Raw genomic sequence first — 24,917 nt, 5'->3', positions numbered from 1 at the left:
TCTCAAGGAAGATGTAGGACGGTTAGTCAGAAGCAAGGCTGGGGGTGCTGACTGCCTTGCCTGTTCTGTCAACTCGGAGCCTGTCCCACCAAGTCCCACCGCTGACTGCGGCCTCAGTGGTCAAACCCTGGCCTCAAGGGCAGACTTTCTTTCTTTCCTTTTTTTTTTTAAAGATTTTATTTATTTATTTGAGAGAGAGAGAGAGAGAGAGAGTGAGAGCATGAGATGGGAGAAGGTCAAAGGGAGAAGCAGACTCCCGTGGAGCAGGGAGCCTGATGCAGGACTCCATCCCGGGACCCTGGGATCATGACCTGAGCCAAAGGCAGAGGCTTCACCAACTGAGCCACCCAGGCGCCCTCAAGGGCAGACTTGAGCAGAGCCGCCAGCCACACAAATAAAACTCAACTCCAAACGAGACCAGGCTCGCAGGGTCAGGCCTCGGTGTAGGAAGAGGGGGACCCCAACACAAAGCATCAACCCTGTTCAGGAGGGGAACGGCTGCTGAACCCTTTCCTGGATGGAAGGCAGCCAAGAAGTTGCCTTCTCCAGCCACACAAAGAAAACCCGAGCTTCTGTCTCCTCTATCCCTAGGAGCCTTTTACCAGGTTTGCAGACCTGGTTCCCACTGCTCTCCCTGAGCAAAGGGCTGGGGCACCAGCAGGTCTCCTCTTGGGGACGAGGATTTGATCCTGCCCAGATGCTTCCCCCGAGAAAGGGCTCCGCCTTGGTTGTGGGGGAGGGTGGAAAGAGGGGACTCCTCCCTCTGCTCCTGAAGAGCCCATCCCAGAACCCCAGGGATGCACCCCAGTTCCCCCTGAGGGACAAGTGCCCAGGCCCGCCGGGTCTGCAGTGTGACCAGCAGGTGGCGCCAGAGGGAGCCGCCCAAGCGCTGGGTGCCCCAGACTCTGATTCCAACACCTCCCGGGCCCTGGAGCACTTGGCGGGAGCTCCCCGGGAGGAACCGGCTGGGTGGGCCCCACTCTCTCCCTTGTGGTGTCCTCTCCCTGACCGGGGGTCCAAGAGGACTGACCGCCAGAAGACCGTCTGGCCATTTAGACTGTGGGGTCACATTCCTATCAGCTTGGACTTCTCCCTGCCTCAGTTTCCTCTCCACCTGACAGAGGAGGACAGCCCCTAGTACTACCTGAAGATTTCAGGGGTATTCACTAAGCTCCCTTGTGACGCAGACGCGAGGCCCAGGTTGTTTCAATGCCCAGAAGTGTTTTATTGGTAAGTGCAGCTCGGAGTTAAGGCACGACGTGGTTGCCTCCAGGAACTGGAGGGACAGGAGCGGACCCAAGAAGCAAGCCCTCCGCGGGGCCGGGCTTGCCCGCCGCCTTCTGGGCGGGGGGCTGGCCCTCAGACCCCACCCCCAGCAGACCTAAGGCTGTGTTGAAGAGGTTGATGGGCGTGGAGCCATCGGTGATGAGGGCGGACTTCAGGCCCAGGCTCTGGAGCAGTTTCACCTGGAAGGCAAGCGGCGCCCGGGAAGGGGGAGTCAGGCCCTCGTCCCTTTCTCTGCTCCTCGGCCCCCACCCACATCCATCTGCCACCAGGGCTGCCACCCAAGCCGTCCTCCCAGGAGGAGTCTGGGATAAGAAGCGAGGAGGGGGAGCGGGGGAACCTGAAGGTTCTTCCCGGGGCGCAGGAGGCCTAGAAGACCCAGCCACCCCCGTCCTGCCTTCAGCCGCTCCCCGTTCACCCTGGGTTACGGCCATGTGGTCCTTTCTGTTCCTAAACACACTGAGTTTTGTTCTCTGTGTCTCTGTCCTTGGGCCGTCTCCCAGGAAGCTCCCGTCAACTCTACACTACCTCAAGTAGCCCCTCCTCTGAACTGCTCTCCCTAAGCCATCCAGCAGCACCCACCTGACTTCCATCAAAGCACTGACCACAGACTGGTGGCCCAGCTGCTTACGAAGCTAGTGCAGTGCCCAACAGAGGACACCGGGCATGGGGTACAGGACTGTCCCATCTCCACCTCCCCCAGCCCCTCTGCCCCCAGCGCTGCCTTCTGGGTTCCAAGTATGGTCCTGAGTCACACACACACACACTCTCTCTCTTCTGCTCCCTCCCCACTCTCACCTGCATCTCTGGCCCGGCCACTGCGAGGTCCCTGATGGTGCTGGGGCCCAGGGCCTCCGTCATCTGCTTGAACTTATTCACCTCCACCTCAGCCAGCTGCTGGGCCTTGCTCACCTCCAGCTCCAGCTGGGACCGGGCGTAGGCTAGTTCTAGCTCTCGTACTTTCTGTACCCGCTGGAGCTCAGCCTCCTGGAAGAGAGGGAGACGCAGCATTCTTTCCCTTGTGGGGCCCCTGGGAACGGTCCAGCAAGTCCCCCTAACCAGCAGGCCTGAAGGACCAGAGGCCCAAGGGATGGAATTGCAAAGTGCTGGTCGACTAGCTATGGATCCTCGCTGGGCTACCTTTTAAGCTAGTGAGCAGTGGGAGTCCTTAATCTAAGCCTTGGTTTCCTCATCTGTCCTATGGATATACTACTTACCCCCTAGTGGGATTTCAAGCATTAAGTAAGACCATGTGTGTAAGACAATGCAACGGTTGTCACAAAGCTAGCCAACATTTGCACGAGTGTTACACACAAGACAGGGCAAAGGACTTCATAAACCACACAATATTTAAATAGGGCTTTAACAGGGGCACCTGGGTGGCTCAGTTGGTTAAGGATCTGACTCTCTATTTCAGCTCAGGTCATGATCTCTGGGTTGTGAGATCAAGCCCTGTGTAGGGCTCCAAGCCAGGCATGGAGCCTGCTTATTAAGCTTCTTTCTCTCTGAGGATGGAACTAGAGGGTATTACACTCAGCGAACTAAGTCAATCAGAGAAAGACAATCATCATATGATCTCACTAGTATGTGGCATTTGAGAAACAAGGCAGAGGATCATAGGGGAAGAGAAGAAAGAAAGAAAAAACGAAAGCAGAGAGGGGGACAAACCCTAAGAGATTCTTAATCTCGGGAAACAAACTGAGGGGTGCTGGAGTGCAGTGATGGGGAACCCCAAGTCCCTGCCCTCCCACAGGCATCGCCCCCACTCACCGTCTCAATGGCCAAGGCCTCTGCTTTCAGCTTGGCCTGCAGCACGGAGCCCTCCCCCTCGATGCGCAGGGCCTCTGCGCGGGACTCGGCCTCTGCCTTGGCGGTCCCTGTGCTCTCCACGGCGGTGCTAGGGGTGTTGGACAGGGCGGGGAAGAGTCAGGGGACACCCAGGAGAACGCCCAGTCTGGCCCGGCCCTCCCCCGGCCTTGACTTACGCCAGAGCAGGTGTCCCTCATGCCCCACTCCCTCCACCCGCTGCTGTTCCAGAGCCGAGCCCTCTTTTCCTCCGGTTCTCAACCTACCTCAGAGCCTCGAGCTCCAAGAGCTCCCTGCGGGCTTTCTCAGCTTCGGACTGGTCCAAGATCTTCTGTCTCTCGAGCCGGCCGCGGGCTTCTTGCTCAAGCCTCTGAGCCTCGTGCCTGGATGGGAGAAGGGGACACGGACAGGGAAGATGCTGGCGTGGGCCCGATCTCCAACAGAACTCCAAAGGCAGGGCCCACCGATCTGGGGGGCGCGCAGGCGGCACTCAGCACACAAATAGAAGACGGATGTGCGCGTTGCCAGCCAGGTGCGATTCTAGGCACGGGGGATGCAGCCATGACCGAGGCCCCTGCTTCCATGCAACTGACCTTCCAGGCAGGAGAACCAAATGAATGCGGGTGATTTCTGACAGTGACAAGTTCCCTGAAAACGGGTTTAGTGACAACAGGGCCAGGCAGAGAGGGTGCTTTTCAGGAAGAAAGAGGCCCTCCAAGGAGCTTCAGGCTGAGGCCAGAGGAGGAGGAGCCTGCCCAAAGCGCTCTAGGGTGGAAAAGCATTCCAGGCCCAGGGAACGGCCAGTGCAGAGGGCCCTACCGTGGGAACCCGGATGTGCCATCAAGGGGCAGAAAGGAGCTGGAGGGGGTGGGGATCAGAGCACGTGAGCCTGGGGAGAGGCTGGAAGGTGGAGTGGGGGAGGCAGGGCTGGACGCCTGGGGGCCTGGAAGACCACAGAAGCGAGTCTGGGATCTAGCACAAGCAAGACAGGACGCCACTGGTGCAGGTTGGCATGGGGTCCTACTTGAAGTGGCCCACACTATCTGCTAAGGGGGACAACGGGCCAACTGGGGCGGGGATGCCACGTCACCCAGGTCCCGGCCAAGGGCTGAGGGTGAGGAAGGACCGTGGAGAGATCCAGCGCAGAGCGGGCAGCGTCGGCAGCAGGTGCCCCTCCCCCAGGCCTCACTCACTTCGCAGCTGCCTCCTGGGAGTTGGTGGTGATCTCGATAGCCAGCTGGACGCTGCGCTGCAGGGCATCCCGGGTCCGCTGGTCCACAGGCTCCACCGACTGCACGTCCACGCTGCTGATCACCAGTCCATTCTGGGGGAAGACGGCCCGGTCCCGGGGCTGGGGCAGGGTCCTGCTCTCGGGCCCCTTGGTTTCCAGGGTCTCAAAGCCGAAGACAGCCGTGCGGATGATGCGGGCGGAGTTCTTGTGGAAGTCGTCGAAGGTGACGGAGGCCACGGCCCCCCGCACCCGGGACGCGATGGCCTTGCAGGCGTCACCTACGAAGTCAGGCACCGAGAAGAGCTTGGCTGTCTCTTTAGGGTCCTTCCGGTCACTCACCTCGAAGTGCCTGTGAGCAAAGAGCCCCAGAATGGGGACGCTGTTTTCGTCCAGGACACAGCAAGTCTCTCGTCTCTGAAAGGGACTCGGACGCCCACCCTCTATGACCTGCTGAGGTCTCTCTCAATGGAGAGGGTGAACTCATACCTGCCATGTGCCCAGGTGGGCCCCATCTCATTCTCTCAGCCACCCTAGGAGGCAGGGATGGGCGTTATTCTCTCACAGACGAGGAAATAGAGGCTCAGGGAGGTCGAGGGACAGGGCGGAAGTCACAGGATTGTGCCAAGGTGGAGAGCTGAACTCAGGAAGCCTGACCCTGTGGTCTATGCTCTTAGCTGTCACGCCCCCGAGATGTCCACACCCATCTGCCTCTGTCAGAGTCCTGGCCAAGAGGTGGCAGAGGTGGAGCCCAGCTTCTGGATGGGACTCCCGCCCCTGCCCCCCGAGCTCCAGGCACTGCTACTAACTACATGTGGGCTGTGGGGCCCTGCTCTAATCCTCGCTGTACCCTTTCAACAGCCCAGGGAGGTGGACGGTGGCCTTTCTCATTTTAAATTGGGAAACTGAGGAAAGTGTTGAGTCCCTTGCCCAGGTCCACAGCTAGCGGCAAGCAGGGCTGGGACCCAGGCAGCGAGCCCCTGAGCATGTGCCTGTGACAACTGCCCACACGTGTCCCCTCCGGTGGGGTGTGACTGGCTGACATTTGCAGAACCTTGCCCTTACGTGGTTGGCTGGACACATTAAGCTGGGGAGGTCCCCCCAACCACGTCCACCAAATCCTACTCCTGGGAGGGGAGCCTGCACCTTCCCATCACCCGCCTTGGGCATCGGGCTGGGTTTCCTTCTCGGCCATGGCATGGAGTTGGGCGTCCTGCCCCCATGGCGAGCCCTGCACCGCTGACCTCGCGGTCCCTCCCTGCCACTCACCAGTTGTAGGCAAGCTGAAGCTGCAGCCTCGCGTGGTCTGCGGTCTCGATGGTGATGACATCTGTGAAGAAGTCAGGCCCGAGCAGCAGGCAGAGCACACGGCGAGCATGGGGACGCTTGGGCCTGCCGGCCGAGAGGGACAACACGGTGAACTGCTCTTCAGGACCCAGCGACACCAGCTCGGGCCCAAAGACCACACTGTGGAAGGAGCGCGGAGTCAGACACATGGAGAACCCCTCACCCCTCGGTCACCTGTCCCACCTCGCCCCCCACCCTGCAGCCAGCCCCTCCCCCCAGTCACCCATCCCACTTCGCCCCCCACCCCACAGCCGGCCCCTCACCGAGCCTTCTTCTCCCTGTAGTCATACACCTGCACAGCCGCGTTGTGGGGGACCCGGTAGCTGACCACACGGGTCTTGTTCCGGACGGTGGTGGGCTGAGGGGTCTTGGACGTCTCCCTCTCACCCCTGTCGGCCAGCGGGTCCTGCCCCTTGTTCAGCAGCTCCTCCACCCCAGGGGGCAGCTCCTTCTCCCACAGGACTTCGTCCTGGGTCAGCATGTAGGTGCTTCCGATCACAGCACGTACCTTGAGAGAGGAGGACAAGGTGGGGGACGTCACTTGGGAAGGTACGAGGGAGGAGGACCCAGCCAGCTGTCCCGAAATAGAGCTGGTCTCGGGGGCGGTAGAGCGCGGCGGCCGGGCTCAGTCTCCGGAGCGGGTCTGCAGGCGCGGTCATCGGGGGCAAACAGCCAGGCTTGAGGACCTCAGAACGGACCCGCCACCGGCCACCTCCCTGGGTCGAGGAATGAAGGACCTCGCCCGGGTCTAGTGCTGAGAACCTGGTCTGTGGTAAGGGTTCGATCTGATTTCTTCTGTAATTTTCCTTCTCGGGGCAACTTGGAGGGCATCCTAGGGACACAGGCAGTCAATCCTAGGAAATAGGTAATATCCACTAACATTCCCTGGGATTCTGAGCTCTACTTCTAGGTTGGACTCTTAAAGAGGTTGGAGATGTGGTTCTAGGTCAAACCAAGGTCCAGGCTTCAGATGAGGGGGCGAAGAGGAAGGATTCCACCAGGATAAGCACATGGGAGAGGAGTTCTTCGTGGTTTTTTTTTTTTTTTTAAAGATTTTATTTATTTATTTGACAGACAGAGATCACAAGTAGGCAGAGAGGCAGCAGAGAGAGAGATTGAGGAGGGAAGCAGGCTCCCTGCAGAGCAGAGAATCCGATGTGGGGCTCGATCCCAGGACCTTGGGATCATGACCTGAGCTGAAGGCAGAGGCCTTAACCCACTGAGCCACCCAGGCACCCTCTTCGTGGGTTTTTACTGCTCCTAGGCCACTCCCCAGTCAGACCTTTATCCTGGGACCAGAGTCCCCATCCTAAAACCTGGCTCATCACCTCCCTTGGGGGGTTTCCTCAAACTTAAAGTGAGCTATTTAATGCGGTGCCTGGGCGGCTCAGTCAGTTAAGCATCTGACTGCTGATTCTGCCTCAGGTCACGTGAGATCGAGCCCGCACTGGGCGCTGCACTGGGCTTGGAGCCTAAGATTCCCTCTCCCCTTCTCCCTCTGCCCCTCCCCACTCCCTCTCTAAAAAGAAAGAGGGAAGGGAAACACTCCCCAGAATGCCCTCATGCCTACCAGCCAGCCAGCTCAGGTGCCACCATCAAGGCTGTCGAAGTCCCCCCCCGACCCCACCGTGCACCTGTCCCGTCAGCCCACACAAGCCATCTCCATGGCCACAGAGCGGAGAAGACACCCAACCCTCAGCCGTTACCCTTCCAGTCTTGACATCCTGCACGTAGATGCCCTCATTCTCATCCAGAGGGATGGCCTGACGCTCCTCCACCACCTCCACCTTGGCAGACGGCACGTACTCCAGGGGCCCGCGGATGAGCCAGCGGTCCCCAGCCTGGTGGGAGACCTTCTCTCCTTCTTCTCCCTCCTCCAGGGGCTGCAGGGCCCTCAGCAGCAGCCCCTGCTGCTCTGACAGCACATAGACATCCTGGATGCCTCGTTCCAGCCGCTCTCCGGGCTGGAGGAAAAAGGACTTTTCACCCTGGGGGAGAGACACAGGGTTAGGAGCTGGCGCCGCCCACGGCTGCGTCCCAGACTTGCACCCGGGACAGCCCTTCCTGCAGCCACAGGCTTGTGCTGAGAACAGGAGACCCCAAAGCCCCCCCCCCCCCCACCACACTCCTGCTGTAATACAGTGAGGCACTGTCTGGACCAGGGGACTCTCTACAAATGCTACAGACCTCACGTGGTCCAGACCGCCCTTGACGAATTCCGTACACGGTCATGAGCGGGACCCTGGCAGGCTCGACAATTCAGAAGAAAGCTTCTGTTGCCATTTCTCCCATGCCTTGTTTCCTTGGGATGGTGGAGTCTGGGCATTGGCGGACCCTGTCATTGGGCCAAATCTGGCTTTTTTTTTTTAAGATTTTATTTATTTATTTGACGGACAGAGATCACAAGCAGGCAGAGAGGTAGGCAGAGACAGAGAGGGGGAAGCAGGCTCTGGCGAACAGAGAGCCGGATGTGGGGCTCGATCCCAGGACCCTGGGATCATGACCTGAGCCGAAGGCAGAGGCTTTAACCCACTGAGCTACCCAGGTGCCCCTGGCTTTTTTTTTTTAAACTATATGTTTGAGATATAAACTATATGCTATAAGATTTGTTTGTTTAAAGTATACAATTCAGGGGTGCCTGGGTGGTTTAGTCGTTGGGTGTCTGCCTTCAGCTCGGGTCATGATCCCAGAGTCCTGGGATCAAGTCCCGCATCGGGCTTCCTGTTCAGTGGGGAGCCTGCTTCTCCCTCTTCCATTCCTCCCGCTTGTGTTCCCTCTCTCGCTGTGTGTCTCTATCAAATAAATAAAATTTTTAAAACGCAGAACTAAATTACATAGTCACTGCTTAGTATAAATAAAAAAAGTATACAATTCAAATCACTGACCTCTATCTCTGAAACCCATAATACATTAGATATTAATTAAAACTGAAATTTTAAAAAAGGGGAAAAAATAAAGTATACAGTTCACGGGTACCTGGGGGGGCTCAGTTAGTTAAGAGTCTGCATTTGTTTCAGGTCATGATCCCATGGTCCTGGGATCAAGTCCTGCATCAGTCTCCCTGCTTAGCAGGGAGCCTACTTCTCCCTCTGCCTGCTGTTTCCCCTGCCTGCGCACTTGAGCTCTGTCACTGACAAATAAAATGTTTAAAAAATATATATATATATAGGGGCTCCTGGATGGCTCGGTGGGTTAAATCCTCTGCCTTCAGCTCTGGTCATGGTCCCAGGGTCCTGGGGTCGAGCCCTGCATCGGGCTCTCTGCTCAGCAGGGAGCCTGCCTCCTCCTCTCTCTGCCTGCTCTCTGCCTACTTGTGATCTCTGTCAAATAAATAAATAAAAGATCTTTAAAAAGGGGCACCTGGGTGGCTCAGTGGGTTAAAGTCTCTGCCTTCAGCTTAGGTCATGATCTCAGGGTCCTGGGGTCGAGCCACACATCAGGCTCTCTGCTCAGTGGTGAGCCCGCTTCCCCCCCACCCCCGCCTGCCTCTCTGCCTACTTGTGATCTCCCTCCCTCTGTCAAATAAATAAAATCTTTAAAAAAAAATTTTTTTTAAAGATTTTATTTACTTGACAGACAGAGATCACAAGTAGGCAGAGATCTTGTGATCTCCTACTTGTGATCTCCCTCCCTCTGTCAAATAAAAAAATTTTTTTTAAAGATTTTATTTATTTACTTGACAGACAGAGATCACAAGTAGGCAGAGAGGCAGGCAGAGAGAGGAGGAAGCAGGCTCCCCACCGAGCAGAGAGCCCGATGCAGGACTCAATCCTAGGACTCTGAGATCATGACCTGAGCCGAAGGCAGAGACTTAACCCACTGAGCCACCCAGGCGCCCCTTAAGAAAAATCTTAAAAATATATACATATATATATTTATATGTATATGTATATTTTTTATATGTGTATATGTATATACATACATACACACACACAATTCAGAGGTGCCAGGCTGGCTTGCTCTGTGGAACATGCAACCCCCGATCTTGGGGTTTTGAGTTTGAGCCCCATGTTAAGTGTAGAGATTACTTAGAAATAAAACCTTAAAAATAAGTAAATAAGTAAGGTATACAGGTCAGCTATGGCTGTCCACAGAGTTGTCCAATCACCACTGTGCTCTAACCCCAGGACATTTTCATCACCTTGAAAAGCCCTGTACTTAGCAGCAGCTAATGTCTGTCCATCCCTACTCGCTATAAACGATCATCTATTTCTATCTACGGATTTACCCATCTGGGACATTTTACATAAATGGAATCATGCAATATGTGGTCTTTTTATTCATGGCCTCTTCTGCTTAGAATGTTTGTTTATCCGTCGAGCAGCAGGTGTGAGTACACGCTGATCATTAGTACACGAGCATCAGTACGCGTTCGTTTCTTTTTATAGCTAAAGGATGTTCCACTGTGCGGAGAGGCCACAATTTGTTACCCATTCATCCACTGATAGACATCCGCACTGTTTCTGGAAGCAAAATGTTACAGGGACGCAGAGACACTTTTGTTTACAATCTGTCTGTGCTTTTGCTCCAAGGGCACGGTTAAGTGATTGCAAGAGAAGCACACCACTCCCAAAGCCTAGAATATCTATGGTCTGAGCCTCCCAGCAGATCCCTGCCAATCCCTGGCAGGCCAGTGTCTTGTTAAGGGAAGGGTGAGGCAGCAGGTGGGGAGAAGTATAAACCAAGAGGTTTGTTTTGTGCAGGACAAGGACAAAGTTTCCAGGATGGCAGGCAAGGACGGGCCCCAGGAGGGGCCTGCAGAAGAGACTATGTGTAAACAGAGGTTGGGGGGCACAGGGAAATCCATAGGACAGTGTCTCAAAGGACAGAACTCGGTGTGCAAAGGCACCGAGGGAGCCAGAACAAGCTTGACGCTTCTAGAAAGTGGACCTGGGGTGGGAGGAGGGAAGGGAGGGGTCCCAGGGCCTCACACCCCTCAAGGGCATTCAGCCTTCCCAGAGAGCTGGAGGCCTTTACCTTGACCACACGCTTTTGCCCGAGCTGGTTCTTGCCATCCAGTCCAACTGGGTCGAGAATCACACAGTAGTTGTGGGGGCCCAGGGTGGTGATGGGCACGATCCCTAGCACCTCCTCGTAGACATCTGGCACGTGAGCCTCCGTGTCCTGCACTGTCACCAACCACTCCTCCCCGGTGCGGCGGCTCACTCCTCTCAAGTCTCGAAAGTTCTGCCGAGCCCGGAGGTGCAGAGCTGTCTGTGGAACAAGACGTCAGGGCACTGGAGGAAACCGACCTCCAGTTTCCTCAGGGGAGGGAGCCCCACCGGCCACCGAGTGCTCACAGGCCAGAATGCCAGTCTCTACCAGCCCAGGAGGACCTTTTAACCCTCAGAGGGCCCAGGATGCTCCTCGGGGAGCTGACCTCCACATTTTTCTGTGAGTGGCCCCAGAAATATTGCCTCTCATCTACTGTCATGTTCTCTGGCCACAAGGAGTGAGGCCTACTCCAGGGTCCCTTCATCCCCAGAGCACAGACCTTTTCTGTGAGGATCACAGCATCCACCAAATCCAGAACCTCCTCGAACACTGCTGGGAGATAGGCACCCACGGCACGGACCAGCCATTCTTCTCCTGGGCCAAGGGGGGAGAGGGGAGGGTCAAAGGTCACCCGGCCTGCTCCCCAGCTGCCCCATCCTGCAGCCGAGACAGCAGGGCACCCGCCAGGCTCTGTACTCGAGATGCCACGGCCTCAGGTGCCAGGGTCTGACGAGAGTGCCCACATTAATTCTTTTCTGAGGCCAGAGGAAAACCAACCCCGACCCAGGACAACAGGCAAAGCCATCTAAGGGCCCAAGAAGGCTGCCATGCCTTCTCTGAGCTCCAAAGACGAACTCTTCCCTCCCCATGAAGTGGGCAGCACTGCCCCTAAGAGAGTGGGAGATACGGTCTTGCTTCTGGGAGAAGAAAGAGTGCCCTTGCTCACCATTAAGCCCGGGAAGTAACCTCACTTCCGGGCCTCAGTGAGGTCACAGGAAGAAGGGGACTCCTAGGGCCTTGAGGTGGTTCGGGGCTATGTGACTTCCCTTTGGTAGAGCATTCTGAACCACAGCTGGCACAGACGGAGAACATCACAAGGCCAAATACGATTGCTAGTTGTATACCAACACCTGCTTTGCTGATCTAGAGAGGGGCACCGACTGCTGCCCCTGGCCCATGGTAAAGGGGAGGGGAAGGAAAAGCCAGGTCAGCACGATCATGGTAATAGGGTCAGGGCAGAGGTGACATGAAGCTGGGGTGGGGGAAAGCAGCCATGGGCGGCCCCCAGAAGCTTCTAAGACATACCAGGCAAGCACTTCCTCCCAGGCTGCAAGGGGCCATCCCCACCCCCGCAGGCAAGACAAGGCCCACCCACCCCCATCCGCACCCCTCCGTGGACCCCACCTGTCACCCTCTCCTTGCCCTCCCGGTCCCAGCACTCCTTGCGGGCCCTCAGCCGCAGGGCCTGGTTCTGCTTGATGACTGTGGCCTGAATGATCTCCAAGACCTCCACCTCCTTCCGGGGGATATAGGTGCCTGGGAAGGGAAAGGGGGGCAGAGGGTGAAGTCCGGCAGGGATCAAAGCTATCATGGAAACGCAGGGAGCCTCAGACCCGGACACCGGCCAATGCAAGGAACTTACCAGGTCCTTCAAACAGCCACTCGTCTCCCGCTACCACCTTGTCTCCGCTCTTATCCTCAAAATCCAGCAATGCCTTAAGATGGAGGGCAGTGTTGGGCAGAACCACCTGTAGGGGCGTGATGTCCTAACAGGAGAAGAAGGGAGGTCATGGGACATTCAGTACTGCGGCCCCTGGAGTCAAACCCCATACCCTGGAGGTCAGAGGCCACAGTGTCAATCTTCTCATGTCCCCAGACAAGCCCCCAAGTGGAATATGCAAGCTAGGGGTGGTCCCAAAGCCATTTGGTCTGAAGAACAAAGACAGGTGACAGAGCACACGGACTCCTGGCCAGTGAGCCAAAGACACACATTCCTCCAGAGGAAGCGCTCAGAAGAGGTTCTGAGCTACAAATCTAGGCGGGAAACGCCTCCAGGCCTCGTGTGCACCAGGGCTCTCTGGGGAGTGTTAAGGAAGTGGGAAGCCTGAACAGCTGTACAGACACACTTTGGGCACGTGGCTTTGTTGGCAGCGTTGCTTCATGGTCACAAAACAGCTGCTGTCCTGGAGCCATCACATCTCCCTTCATCAGGAAGGGGCACCTGGCAACAAGTACCCAAACCTTTTAGAAGTTTGTAGAAAGATTTCTCTGAGTAGGACTTCACTCGGTCTTTGGTTTGAGGGAGGCAGGAAAGCAAGCAAAGAGAGCCAAAGAGAGGCTAAGAGACACACTCAAGGTCACCCAACTTATAAGGAACAGGAAAAGGACTTGAACTGTCGTCTTTGTGAAGCCTGCCCGCCCGCCTTACTCTGCCCAGAGTGGCCCTGGGGTGGAGGAGGTCAGGTAACTCCACTCTCCCCACTGGCCACACATGGGGTTGGAGGCAGAGCTGGAGGCTCACTGGGCAGGCAAGCCCTCCCTTGACGCCTTCGATGTACACCCCCCCAACTCAGCCTGTGGCAGCAGGGGGTTGGGGGAAGTGGAGCGCAAGCTAGCCCTGGCTTCATGGATTGCAAGTTCCAGCAGGTGACAAGACAGATACAGAGCTTTCTCTTCAAGAAGACCATAGACGGTGTCACCGGGGAGACAAAGAGGCAGCAAAAGCCCAAAGAAGTTAGGAAAGGCCCTTCAGAAGTGGCATTTGAGCTGGAGTTCAAAGGAAGAGCTGGCTTCGGATGCAAAGGTGTGGGAGGAGGAGGAAATGGGACGCATTCTGGAAGGAACATACAGGCCAGCGGGTCTGTCCCCTCCCAAATCTACTCTACGGTCACTTCCTACCTGTTCCATCGAAGCTAGGTCTGCCTTTATCTACTGCTGCCATTTCCCTCGCCTAAGCTGTCCACATCTCTCACCTGAAGGATGGAAAGTTCTTATTAACCGGTCTCCACCTGCCACCTTTGTCCCCTTGCAGTTCATCCCCCATGTCGCTGCAGGCTTCCAACTCAGGTGACTGGGTACCCAGTGATATCATCACATAAAATTGGGAATGTGGGAGCACAAACAGATCCCGGGGGCGGAGGAGGGAAAGAATGGCCATCAGGCTGCAGTGAGGCGGCCTTGGGGCTTTGCCAAAGTGAGCTCAGTGGAGGTGGGGGCAAGGACCAGATGCAGGGGCTTACGAGGAAATGGGGCAGAGGACATCAAGTATCAAAGAGTATGTAAGCAAGGAAAGGAAAGGTAGTAAATAGCTAGAAATCAAATTTATAGGCCACTCCTAAAGGTTCATACTTTTAGATTTGGTGTGCATATCCTGGGATCTGACAATTCTTAGTAGTTTCTACCCCCCCCTTTTTTTTTTTAATTTTAAGTAGGCTCCATGCCCAACGCAGGAATTGAACTTATGACCCTGAGATCAAGGTCAAGTCACTTTGGCTGAGCCAGCCAGGCCCCCCAATATTTTCTACTCTCGAAAAAGGCAGCAAACTTCAGCGTGCACCACAGACAAGTACACTCGTGGCAAAATTTTTCCCTATAAATTGGAAACACCCTAAAATATACTCAAGAGGAGAATGGCTGAGCTCGTGCATATCATATGGAATTACGTATGGCAAACCAGACTTATGCACCGACGTGCAGAAGTTCATTCAAACTACACTGGCAAGGGGCGCCTGGGTGGCTCAGTTGGTTGAGCGTCTGGCTTCGGTTCAGGTCATGATCTCAAGGTCCTGGGAGGGAGCCCAGCTCTTGAAAGAGCTGTAGTGATCAGAACAGTATGGTACCAACACCAAAATAGACACGTAGATCAATGACACAGGACAGAGAGCCCAGAAATAAAGCCTTGACTGTACGGTCAATTAATCTTTGAGAAAGGAGGCAAGATTATGCAATGGGGAAAAAGTGTTTTCAACAGATGGTGCTGGGAAAACTGGACAGCTCCATGCAAAAAAATGAAACTGCACCGCTTTCTTACACAAAAATTAACTCAAAGTGGATTAAGGAGCTAAATGTGAGATCTGAAACCATAACAACCCTAGAAGACAGCAGAGACAGTCATGCCTCTGACATTGGCTGTAGCAACATTTTTCTAGATAGGTCTCTTGAGGCAAGAGAAAAAAAAAAGAAGCAAATATAACCTATTGGGACTACATCAAAACAAAAAGTCTCTGCATAGCAAGGAAAACAACCAACAAAACTAAAAGACAACCTACGGAATGGGAGAAGATAATTGCCAATGATATATCTGACATCCAAAATACATGAAGAATTTATACAACTCAACACCAAAAAGTAATCCAATTAAAACTGGGCAGAAGACATGAATAGACGTTTCTCCAAAGACCTCCAGATGGCCAAAAGACACACGAAAAGATGCTCAGTATCACTCATCATCAGGGGAATGCAAATCAAAACCATAATGAGCGATCACTTCACACCTGTCATAACGGCTAAAATCAAAAACACAAGAAACAGTGTTAGCGAAGATGTGGAGAAAAAGGAACTCTTGTGCACTGTTGGTGAGAATGCAAGCTGGGGCAGCCACTCTGGGAAACAGTATGGACGGTCCTCAAAAAATTAAAAAGAGGGGCGCCTGTGTGGCTCAGCTGGTTAAGCATCCGCCTTCAGCTCAGGTCATGATCCCAGGGTCCTGGGATCGAGGCCCACATTGGGCTCCCTGCTCAGAGGGGAGCCTGCTTCTCCCTCTCCCTCTGCTGCTCTGCCTGGTTGTGCTCTCTCCCTCTGTCAAATAAATAAAAATCTTTAAAAAAAAATTACAAATAGAACGGCTCTACGATCCAGTAATCACACTATTGGGTATTTACCCGAAGAATATGAAAACACTCATTTGAAAGGATACATGCACCCCAATGTTTACTGCAGCATTATTTACGATAGCCAAATTATAGAGAAAGTTCAAGTGTCCATCAGTAAAGGAATAGATGAGGGACATACATACAATGGGATAAGCCTCGGCCATAAAAAAAGAATGAAACCTTATGGCGCCTGGGTGGCTCAGTCTGTTAAGCCTCTGCCTTCGGCTCAGGTCATGATCCCGGAGTCTTGGGATCGAGCTCTGCATCAGGCTCTCTGCTCAGCAGGGAGCCTGCTTCCCCCCCCCTCTCTCTCTGCCTGCCTCTCTGCCTATTTGTGATCTCTCTCTCTGCCAAATAAATAAAATCTTTAAAAAAAAAAAAAAAAGAATGAAACCTTGCCATTTGCAATGATGTGACTGGATCTAGAGAGGATAATGCTAAGCAAAATAAGTCAGAGAAAGACAAGTACCTATGATTTCACTTCAATGTGGAATTTAAGAAACAAACTGATAAAGGGGGGAAAAAAGACAAACCAAGAAACAGACTCCTCACTATAGAGAATAAACTAATGGTCACCAGAGGGGAGGAGAGTAGGGGGATGGGGAAATTAGGTAAAGGGGACTAAGAGTACACTTTTCCTGTGATAAGCACTGAGTCATGCATGGAATTGTTGAGTCACTATATAATGTCCTACTGTATATTAATTACACTGGGATTAAAAAAAAAAAAAAAAAAAGCTACAGAATGAGGAGCCGGGTTCTCAGGCCCAGTGGATGGAGGCTCCAGCAGGTAGAGAGGAGAAAAGCACAGATATTGAGTAAGGGAAGGGGACACAGACCCAGAGCCTGCCAGATGGCCTTGATTTCTAAGTATATGACAAATTTGTCCGAGTGAGGATTATGACAAATTTGTCCAAGTGAGGATAGAAAATGGGAAGAAGGTTCCTGGGTGGTTAATTGGTTAAGCGTCTGCCTCTGGCTCAGGTCATGATCTCGGGGTCCTGGGATCGAGCCCCGCATCGGGCTCTCTGCTTGGCGGGGAGCCTGTCCCCCCCGACCCTCTCTGCCTGCTGCTCTGCCTACTTGTGATCTCCATCTCTCTGTTAAATAAGTAAGTAAAATCTTTAAAAAAAAAAGACCAAGTCATCGACAGGGTTATCGCAAGGATCTTAGTGAGGTTCCCAGGAGTCAAAAGCGGAGGAGGAGGAGGAGGGAGGACGGAGCAAGGCACCACCTCAGTGAAGCCGAGGAAAGAAGCCACAGGGGCAGAGAGGGACAAGAGTAGAGTGGTGGGTGGAAAGGGAACGTCTCCTTGGCACTGGGCTCTGAGGAGGGAGAGAGGGAGAGGCCCTGCCCTCCTGGCCTGGAGAATGTGGGGTGTGAAAGAATGAGTGGCGGTGGGCTGGGGATCCTAGGGAAATTTAGACACTGGGGCTGAAAACCACCCCCCAATAAATACACACACACACACACACACACACACACACACACACACACAGCTCCCCACCCACAGGGCAACTAAGCTGATCTGAGGTCGGACCTGGGTATGGAGGATTTTTGGCTTTTGATAGTTTCAGACTTACACAGAAGGGGCCAGAATAGTAGGAATTCCCGGAGGCTCCTCACGCAGATTCCTCAAGGGTTAACATTCTAATTACCCTTCAGCACTTTCTATCTGGACACGCACACCATTTTCTCCCCAAGAAGCTGCCACTAAGTGGGCAGGAAGGTCTCAAAGCTCCCCGGGGGGGTGGGGGGCCTGGAGTCTTCCGGGATCGAGAAGCACCGATGAGTAGAGGCGCCCAGAGTAAACCAGTATCAACTGGCGAGGAGGTGAAGGCAGATGGACATCAAGGCAGATGCCCGTTTGCTCGGGGCCCAGGGCCTGAGGACAACGCGCACAAGGGCTGGGCCAGGAGCGCAGGCCAGTGACGCCTTCCAGCGGGGCAGTCCCCGGGGTCGGAGCCCCGACCACGACGTGTCCACCACTGCGGGCACCACCCACCAGCGTCTGGCACCATTTGAACGAATGCCCACTCTTGGCAAAGCCATTTAGCATCACACTGGTCAGGAGCTTCTAGCAGTGTCTGGAGCCTGCAAGGTCAGGTGGGGAGATGGGCTGCCAGCTCTCAAAGGAGGGGAACGGGTGGGGGTCAGAGGCAGGTGGAGGAAGCAAGGATCTGTCCTTGGTGAGAACCAGCAGATGCCACCCCCCGCCCCCTCTCCCAGTCCCAGCTTGTGTCCCTCCGAAGGCCATGCAGAGCCCTGGGACAAGGACACATGGTCACGGAGGCAGCAAAGTCAGGTACCTTTTCCAGCACCTCCCCTGGGTACAGGGGGAAGGGGTCTTGGGTCAGCCGGATCTCTAGGTCGGCATGGCGGAGCCGTACTTGCCCTGTGACATCGAACAGCACGGCACCCTGGGGGTCCCGGGACACAGGGTTGGCCACCGTGCAGTAGTGGCGTGGAGGGACAGTCACCATGCGCAAGGGGGCAAACAGGATCCTGTTGGAGGGTGAGAAGCAGCGTGAGGACCCAGGGGGCTTCTGTTCCCACTTCTGAGCGGGACAACAAACGGGGAGAAAGCTCCAAAGTCCCCAACATATCCCTTGGAGTCACGCAAAGGGAACAAAGTTTGCTAGGGGACTCTAAGTCTTGTCTTCTGAGACTTTGGTCAGAAGACAACCCTGCCTAGGGACAGGAAGGAGACGGATGATCGTACCAGCCAGATGAACAGACGCCCCACGGCAGGTCCCAGCACCCACCTCTCATTGTCCTGCCGGATATAAGTCTTAGGTCCGACCTCCACGCGGGACACGTTGCTGTTCTGGTCCAGCACGTGGATGTAGTGGTATGGGGGGATGCGAATGATGGACTCTTCGGTTGCCATGGCGACTCCTGAGACCAGGGCAGCAGGCTGACAGACAGGCAGGGAGCAGATACAAGATGAGCACAGGGGTGGGGGTGGGAAGTGCCTGGCAAAGGCAGCACCAAGCCTCATGCCCGGCTGGGGATGGGGGAGAGGGCCCTTCCTCCCCACCCCACCCCCCCACAGTTCCTGTCGTTTCACCCTGTACCGTCCCAAGCCGGCCTCTGCCTTCCTTCTCCTCACTCAGGGCACCGCAGCCCATCCAGACCCCTGCTGAGAACGGCTGGACACATAACCACAGAGGCCCAGGGGTCTCTGCCTATTCTTTTCCCAAGCTGCTTGCCGCACTGGAAGGGGCTTTAGATCAAAACTCTGGAGCGCGGTGGCCTTTCCCAGCACAGCGGGGAGCTCTGGCTCCAAGGATGCAGGCTCCTTTATTTGAGGGGGTCCCAAGGCCCCAGCTGTACTGAAATGTTAGCCCACAGCCCAAGAATATTTACACGATCTTTGTCTGCCCCGTTCCCTACACACACACACACACACACACACACACACACACACACACACACGTGCACGCACTTTAAGCCATCTGGGATGAACTGTCCAGACATGGGCCACCTCTCCAGGGAGGGATCCCTGGCGAAACTGGTACTCCCTAGAATCAGCTGGATTAGAAACACCGAATTATTCTAGTCCTTTCCTCCCCAGTTCTCTCTGGTCTGTTGCCACTCTTGGTTTCCTGCAGTTGTGGGTCAGGGCAGTAGGTGGGAAGGTAAAGGGAATTAATGGGTACGTATCCCACCCACCCCGACTCCCACCTCCTTCTGCATCCTGGGTGGTTCCAATCCGTGCTCTGCCTGGTCAGGAAGGTCACGCCTAAACCCCATCCCTGCCCCCCCCAACATGCTTTGAACTTTGGACAACCCATCCCTTGGAGTCACACAAGGGGAACAAAGTTTGCTAGGGGACTCAAAGTCTTGTCTTCTGATGTTTAGTCAGATGTTTTTGAAGCCACCACCAGAAAGGGAGGCCACGTCCTCTACTCCACCGTTCACCCAACTTCCAAACCAAGAGTGAGAAAAGGGGAAAGGAGGAGGGTGTGGCTTCCCAAAGGAGGACCAGGTGGAAGCCACGGAATTACAAAACAGAGGCAAGGCCCAGGAGTTTTGCTTCATTTACACAATCTGTACGTTTCTGTTGCTGCTGTTGAACAATTACGAGTTTCCAGACTCCAGATTTGCTGCTTCTCTTGCAGAAGCCACATACCCTATGCCCCCGCCTAGCAGAACCAGACAGAGCCAGCCAGGTCGCACCTGCTCCCTTTGGATGGGGCACAAGCCTCCCTGCTTATCATAGTCCCCACCTGTTGTCCCCACTGTCCCACACCTGGGCCACTGCACTCACATCACCTGCCAGGCTCCTGCTTAAAACCCTCCAACCTCAGCATCCTCCAACAGAACTTTCTCTAATGATGGACATCTTCTGAAGCTGTGCTCTTTGGGCTGCCCATGTGTCACTACTGAATACTGGTAAGGTGACTAGTGTAACTGAGGAATGCAATGTTACACTTTAATGAAGATAGCCAAATGAGGCTGATCGCAGATTACACAGTGTAACTCGAAGTGGCGGAGTCCCACATAGGGACTCTGAATCATTCCAGGCCACCCCGCAAATCAGGGGTACCACTGGGAAGAGTCCTGAGGAAATGGTTGGTCCCATCCCTCTCCGAGGGCAGCATGGGACAGTGGTTAGGAGCCTGGAGTCAGCCAGACTGCCCCTGCTTACAGTTCCAATTTCCTGCCTTATACCGTTTTCTTAATGTCTTACCTCATTTTGAAAGGCTACGGTTTTGACCACTTTCCCGGTACACTTTTCAGCCCTAAAGGAATGTTCTCTCTCTCTCTCAACTTTGTATGGGATTTGACCTTGATACTTTTCTGTGGCTCCTTTTTATGTGAAGTTCATTTCCCGTAACCAGTAGGAGCGGCTTTTCTAACATCAGAGCTCCCCTTTCTGTTGTGTTCAGGTAATGCCTGAAAATAAAGGGGCGGGCTTTCGGCTTTCCTGGATGGGTTCTCGTCCCCACTCTCACCTGGACCTTCCTGTTCCTTCCTCTCTTCGGCCCAGTCCCTTCCAACTGTGGTTCTGAAGCTGCTCCCTGATGAAGCCCCTGAACAGCCCGCAGGATCCCTTCCTGGACTGGGTAACCTCAGACAATCCGTTGCCCTCCCTATACCCATTTCCTGGGCCTGTAAACTGAGAACGGATGGGGCATCTACTCAAGTTATGCGACTGAGGTCATCATAAAGTATTTGGAACAGAGCCCGGCTCTTCACGTGGCTTACTGCCTGAGCTCCAGCTCCCTTAATCAGGGGGTGCGGCCTAGCACCAGAGGCCCCCCCCCTTGTTGACTGGTCAGAAAGATGGCAAGTCTCCTGTCACCCCAGCTGTGGGGCTAGAAGACTAGCAAAGAAGGGGCATCTGATAGCCAAGTAAAGTCTTTTCCAGCTGCTCCCCTGCCAAGTTCTCTGCGGGGTAGAAGCCTGGCCAGGAAGCCAGATGGGGGAGAGGAAGGGCTAAGGGCTATAAACGGAGGTGTGGACAGGGCTCCATGAGGCGCCCCCCCCGGGAAGCGCTTAACAGTAGAAGGCCATGCAGGCCTGGGAAGCAGGCCCCAGGAACAGCCTCCAATGAGTCCTTTTTGGACAATCCTCCACTCCCTATGGCTGAGGCCTCTCCACCATCTGTCACCCCAGCTGGGCCCAGTCAGGGGGGCTGAGAGCCTCGCCCAGCTCAGTGAGTCAGCTGAGAGTCCTCCTAGCTGACCTGCCTGTGCTTCCGTCTTGTTCCAAAGCCAAGGCCTTGTCTCAGTACCAGGACCCGGTCTTAACCCACCATGCCCTCCAGCTGTGCCTCCCACCTAGACCACCGCCTCTGCACCCAAGAACAGTGGGTTCTTGCTCTTTAACTCTGATCATCTGCAGAAGGGAGCCTCGAGATAAGGCCTCTCCAGGGAACCAGGGAGACGACCTGACTCAGGCACCATGCTTGTCACAAGTCCCAGATTGAGACTTCTGTGGTTTACCAAACACATACAGTCAGAACATTTTCTTCCCAATGTATCAGGACCCTCAAAAAACAACAGTCAAAGATTGTGTTGACCTTGGGAAACTCCTGGGCAGCACACGGGTTTGGCCCCATAACTCCAAACCCACCCAGGCCTCCTTCGGTGTCTGCTTCCAGGATCTGCCCCCTTGTCCTGGGCACACGCCATCTCTGCTAGGCCACACTTCCTTCAAGGGTCATGAGACTCCTGCTAGAGCCGGCCAACTTTTGCCCAAAGCCTCACACACCGCACCACACCCATGAAGAAAAGAGGAAAGTAATGGGTGGTGGGGCAGAGAACGAAACATGCTACGGGCAGTGGGGTTCAACCTTGAGTTAAGAGGTGGTTCTTGACCAGCGTCCTGGCTCAAAAGGGAACCTAACACTACGCTTTTCAGGAGTTTCTTTGGTCACTACCGGTCAGCTACCTTCAGGGTCAACTGTGAGCACCTGGCAGTGACTCCAAGGGCAGGTGTCTCGGGGACCGGCTTATTTCTTACTGCGTGCTGCTCTGTGGCGGGCGGGGTCCACCTCGCCTGAAGCTTGTTAGCGAGGGGACTTCTTGGGCTGCAAGAGCTGCTGAGTCAGCTGGCATTTTAACTAGATCCTTTCGATCTGGGCACACCTTAAAGCTCCAGCAGCTCTGGCCTCAAGCAGCCACTCTCTGCCCTGGAGGTCTTTGAAAACCACTGATCTCTGTGGATTCTGACATTAGGGCTGTGGGGGGCAAGCACTGACCCCCCCACCCCTCCCACTGTAGGCTCTATACCCTGCATGGAGCCCAACACAGGGCTTGAACTCACAACCTTAAGATCAACACCTGGGCTGAGATCAAGAGCTGGATGCCAGGGGCGCCTGGGCGGGTAAGCAGCCAACTCTTGATTTCAGCTCCGCTCATGATGTCAGGGTCATGAGATGAGGCAGCACGCTGGGCTCAACGCTCAGCGCTGAGTCCGCTTGGGATTCTCTCTCTCCCTCTGCCCCTAACTCCATCCGCTCCCCCCACCCCCGCAGCCTCCCCCGCAGGCGCTCTCGCCCTAAAATAAATATAGGTTTAAAAAAAAAAAAAAAAAAAAAAGAGTTGGATGCTTGACAGACTGAGCCACCCAGGCACCCAGAGTGCTGCTGTATTTAAAAGCTCTCCCGCTGACTGTAATACCCAGCAAGGAGGAGCAGTCGTGGTCTTGGGCCACTTGCTAGCTCGGAGCCTAAGTCTCCTAGACTGAAGTGAAAAGAAGAGTGACCATTTCCAAGGTGTGAAGAAATCAGCGGCCACAGGAGGTCTCCAGTGCAGGGGAGCTCAAAGGGTGGTTGGGGGGAGGGAGAATCAGAAAGACAGATGAGAAACTTTGCGGGGGGTGGGGGGCGCTCGACATTTGCTTATTCTCCTCCAGTCCCCTAGCCAACACACAAGCCCCCTGCCCCAAGCAGGCGGGAAGGTGCAGGGGAGGCCTGCTGCCATCACCTCTATCAAGCCCAGGTTTAGGACAATGTACATGACATTCAGCGTAAACAGCGTCTCCCCTTTGCAATTTCCCTGATTATAAACATTCTAAGTTTTGGAGAAACCAAGAGTACCATGACTCAGGGACTGCACAGAAGCTGCTTACACACTGGCTTAGTTTAGGGAAATTATTTCCAGCTTTAGGGGACCAGAGTGGACGTTTAGGACACTTTCTCTCCCAGCAATGATGTTTAAGAGCAAAGTTTAAGGACCTTCTCTTCCTAGGAAAGAGGAAGCGCTCCTTCCTTCTCTGAGCTCCACAACTACCTCATGGAAGAGCAGCTCGGTGGCCTCACTGGGGACAATTCTGCCAGCTCAGAATGCTGCTTCTCCTATCCTCATCCTACCTCCCGGATGCTCCTGATTAACGCTCATCCCTGAAGGAGAGGATTGCCTAGTTGAGAAGTGACCCAGGAATCAGGCTTTAGAACCCCAGACCCAGATCAAGGTTTTCTAAACTCTCTCCATCACAGGACCCAGATGAAGAGTGTGGCTCTGACTCACGCTGATTCCCAGGTCTGACCCAGACCCGCTGCACCAGGTTCTGGGGGAAGAGACCCCAGAACGTGGATCTTTGGCAAGAGCCCCCAGATAACAGCTCCCACTTACTAAGGACTTAGACTGTGCCAGGTGTTAATTGCCCTTAACTTATTCATCTAATCCTAGAAGTTAAGCAACACGGCTCAGGGTCACCCAACGTTCGAAGGACAGGCTCAGAATTCCGCCCTTAGCCTGGAAGAGAGCTCGCAAACCAGGAAGTGGCCAGGCTTTTCCCGCAGAAAGGTAAGATTCTAAACACAAAAGGAGGACTCTGGACCTGGGTGGGGCTGAGTATTCTCAAGAGATGGGCCTTTCACAGGGGAGCACTTTCTGCTTCAAGGGGAGTGGGTGATGGAGGGAAGCCTGAGTTACCTAGGAGCCCTCGGGCTGTCCCTGGGGCCATCCACTCAAGGTGGCTGCTCCCCCCAGAAAGCTTCACCCTGGGTCAGGCTGGGAGCCCTGTGTGCCAAAGGTGGAAACAGGCAGGCACTCCCAGGGAGCACACGGGCTGGCAGTCTTAACAACCAGCTTTCTCCTCACAACCCAGGGTCTGCCGGCCCACTACCATCCCCCACCTCCCCAGAAGTCAAGGGCCCGCTCTGACATCTCCACAGTCACAGGCTGGCAATCAAGGAGTTTTGCATTCCTTCCTTTCACCCTCCCAAAGAGAAAAAGAGCCTCGCTCGCCAAACTCCACGCCTTCTAGAAGTCAAGCCTACCTCAAGATTGCTTTGCTAAGTACTTCCCACAGGATCTGCAAGGCGCACAGCTGGCATCATCTTAAGTGAGGCAAACAGGAAAGCCTCAACATTTGGCAGAGATGAAGGATCTGGGGCGGTGGGTAGGGACAGGAATCCTATTCTGAAAGCTCAAGAGGACAGGCCAGAGCCCAGATGCCCTGGGGAGGAGGCTGCAGAGGCTGGCAGCAGGGACCCAGGACAGAGTCTGAGTGGACCCAAGTTTCTTCTGCCCTTATTTCTGATGTGGGAGCCTGAAGTCGAGAGGCTGAGATTTTGGGGGGTAGGGGAGTGTTGGCAAGGTAACAAGTTGACCTACCTTTACTTCAAAGGGCAGGGGAAAAAAAAGTCCAACAAGGAAAGCCAAACCTCCCATGGGTAAGCCTCCACCCACCTTCCTCCCCAGGCTCCGAGAAGTCTTACCTGCCCCAGCAGAAGCAAGCTGCGCTAGAAGGCAGGACAGGGCTCGGAAAGCCTGGAGGGACACACGGCCCCACCAGTGGTTTGGGGGCGTTGGGACTGGTATGAAGTACACCCGGAAGCGTGCACGCTGTCACTGACCCCCCCTCCTTGGGTAGGGAAACACCGTGGCCCAGCCCTAGGGATCACTTCCCGGTAGGGCAGCCTCCGAG

General features: G+C 54.8%; 1 protein-coding gene across 1 annotated transcript; it reads right to left on the bottom strand.

The window, feature by feature from the left end:
• Positions 1–1,210: 1,210 nt before the first annotated feature.
• MVP (major vault protein) lies at positions 1,211–24,878 on the bottom strand. The gene is made up of 15 exons (XM_080831043.1): positions 24,709–24,878; positions 18,296–18,447; positions 17,840–18,035; positions 12,303–12,426; positions 12,065–12,196; positions 11,160–11,254; positions 10,643–10,879; positions 7,372–7,653; positions 5,929–6,173; positions 5,588–5,785; positions 4,284–4,670; positions 3,357–3,473; positions 3,055–3,181; positions 2,083–2,271; positions 1,211–1,466 (listed from the first exon to the last, which is right to left on the bottom strand). Exons 2-15 carry the CDS (start codon positions 18,418–18,420, stop codon positions 1,248–1,250), a joined length of 2,673 nt encoding a protein of 890 aa, XP_080687169.1. The 5' UTR covers positions 18,421–18,447; positions 24,709–24,878; the 3' UTR covers positions 1,211–1,247.
• Between the last annotated feature and the right edge of the window lie 39 nt (positions 24,879–24,917).

The sequence above is a fragment of the Martes martes genome (genome assembly GCF_963455335.1).
Source record: "Martes martes genome assembly, chromosome: 18".
Lineage (NCBI taxonomy): Eukaryota > Metazoa > Chordata > Mammalia > Carnivora > Mustelidae > Martes > Martes martes.
The sequence above is the reverse complement of the archived record's forward strand: the minus strand, read 5'-3'. Positions and strand labels throughout refer to the sequence as shown.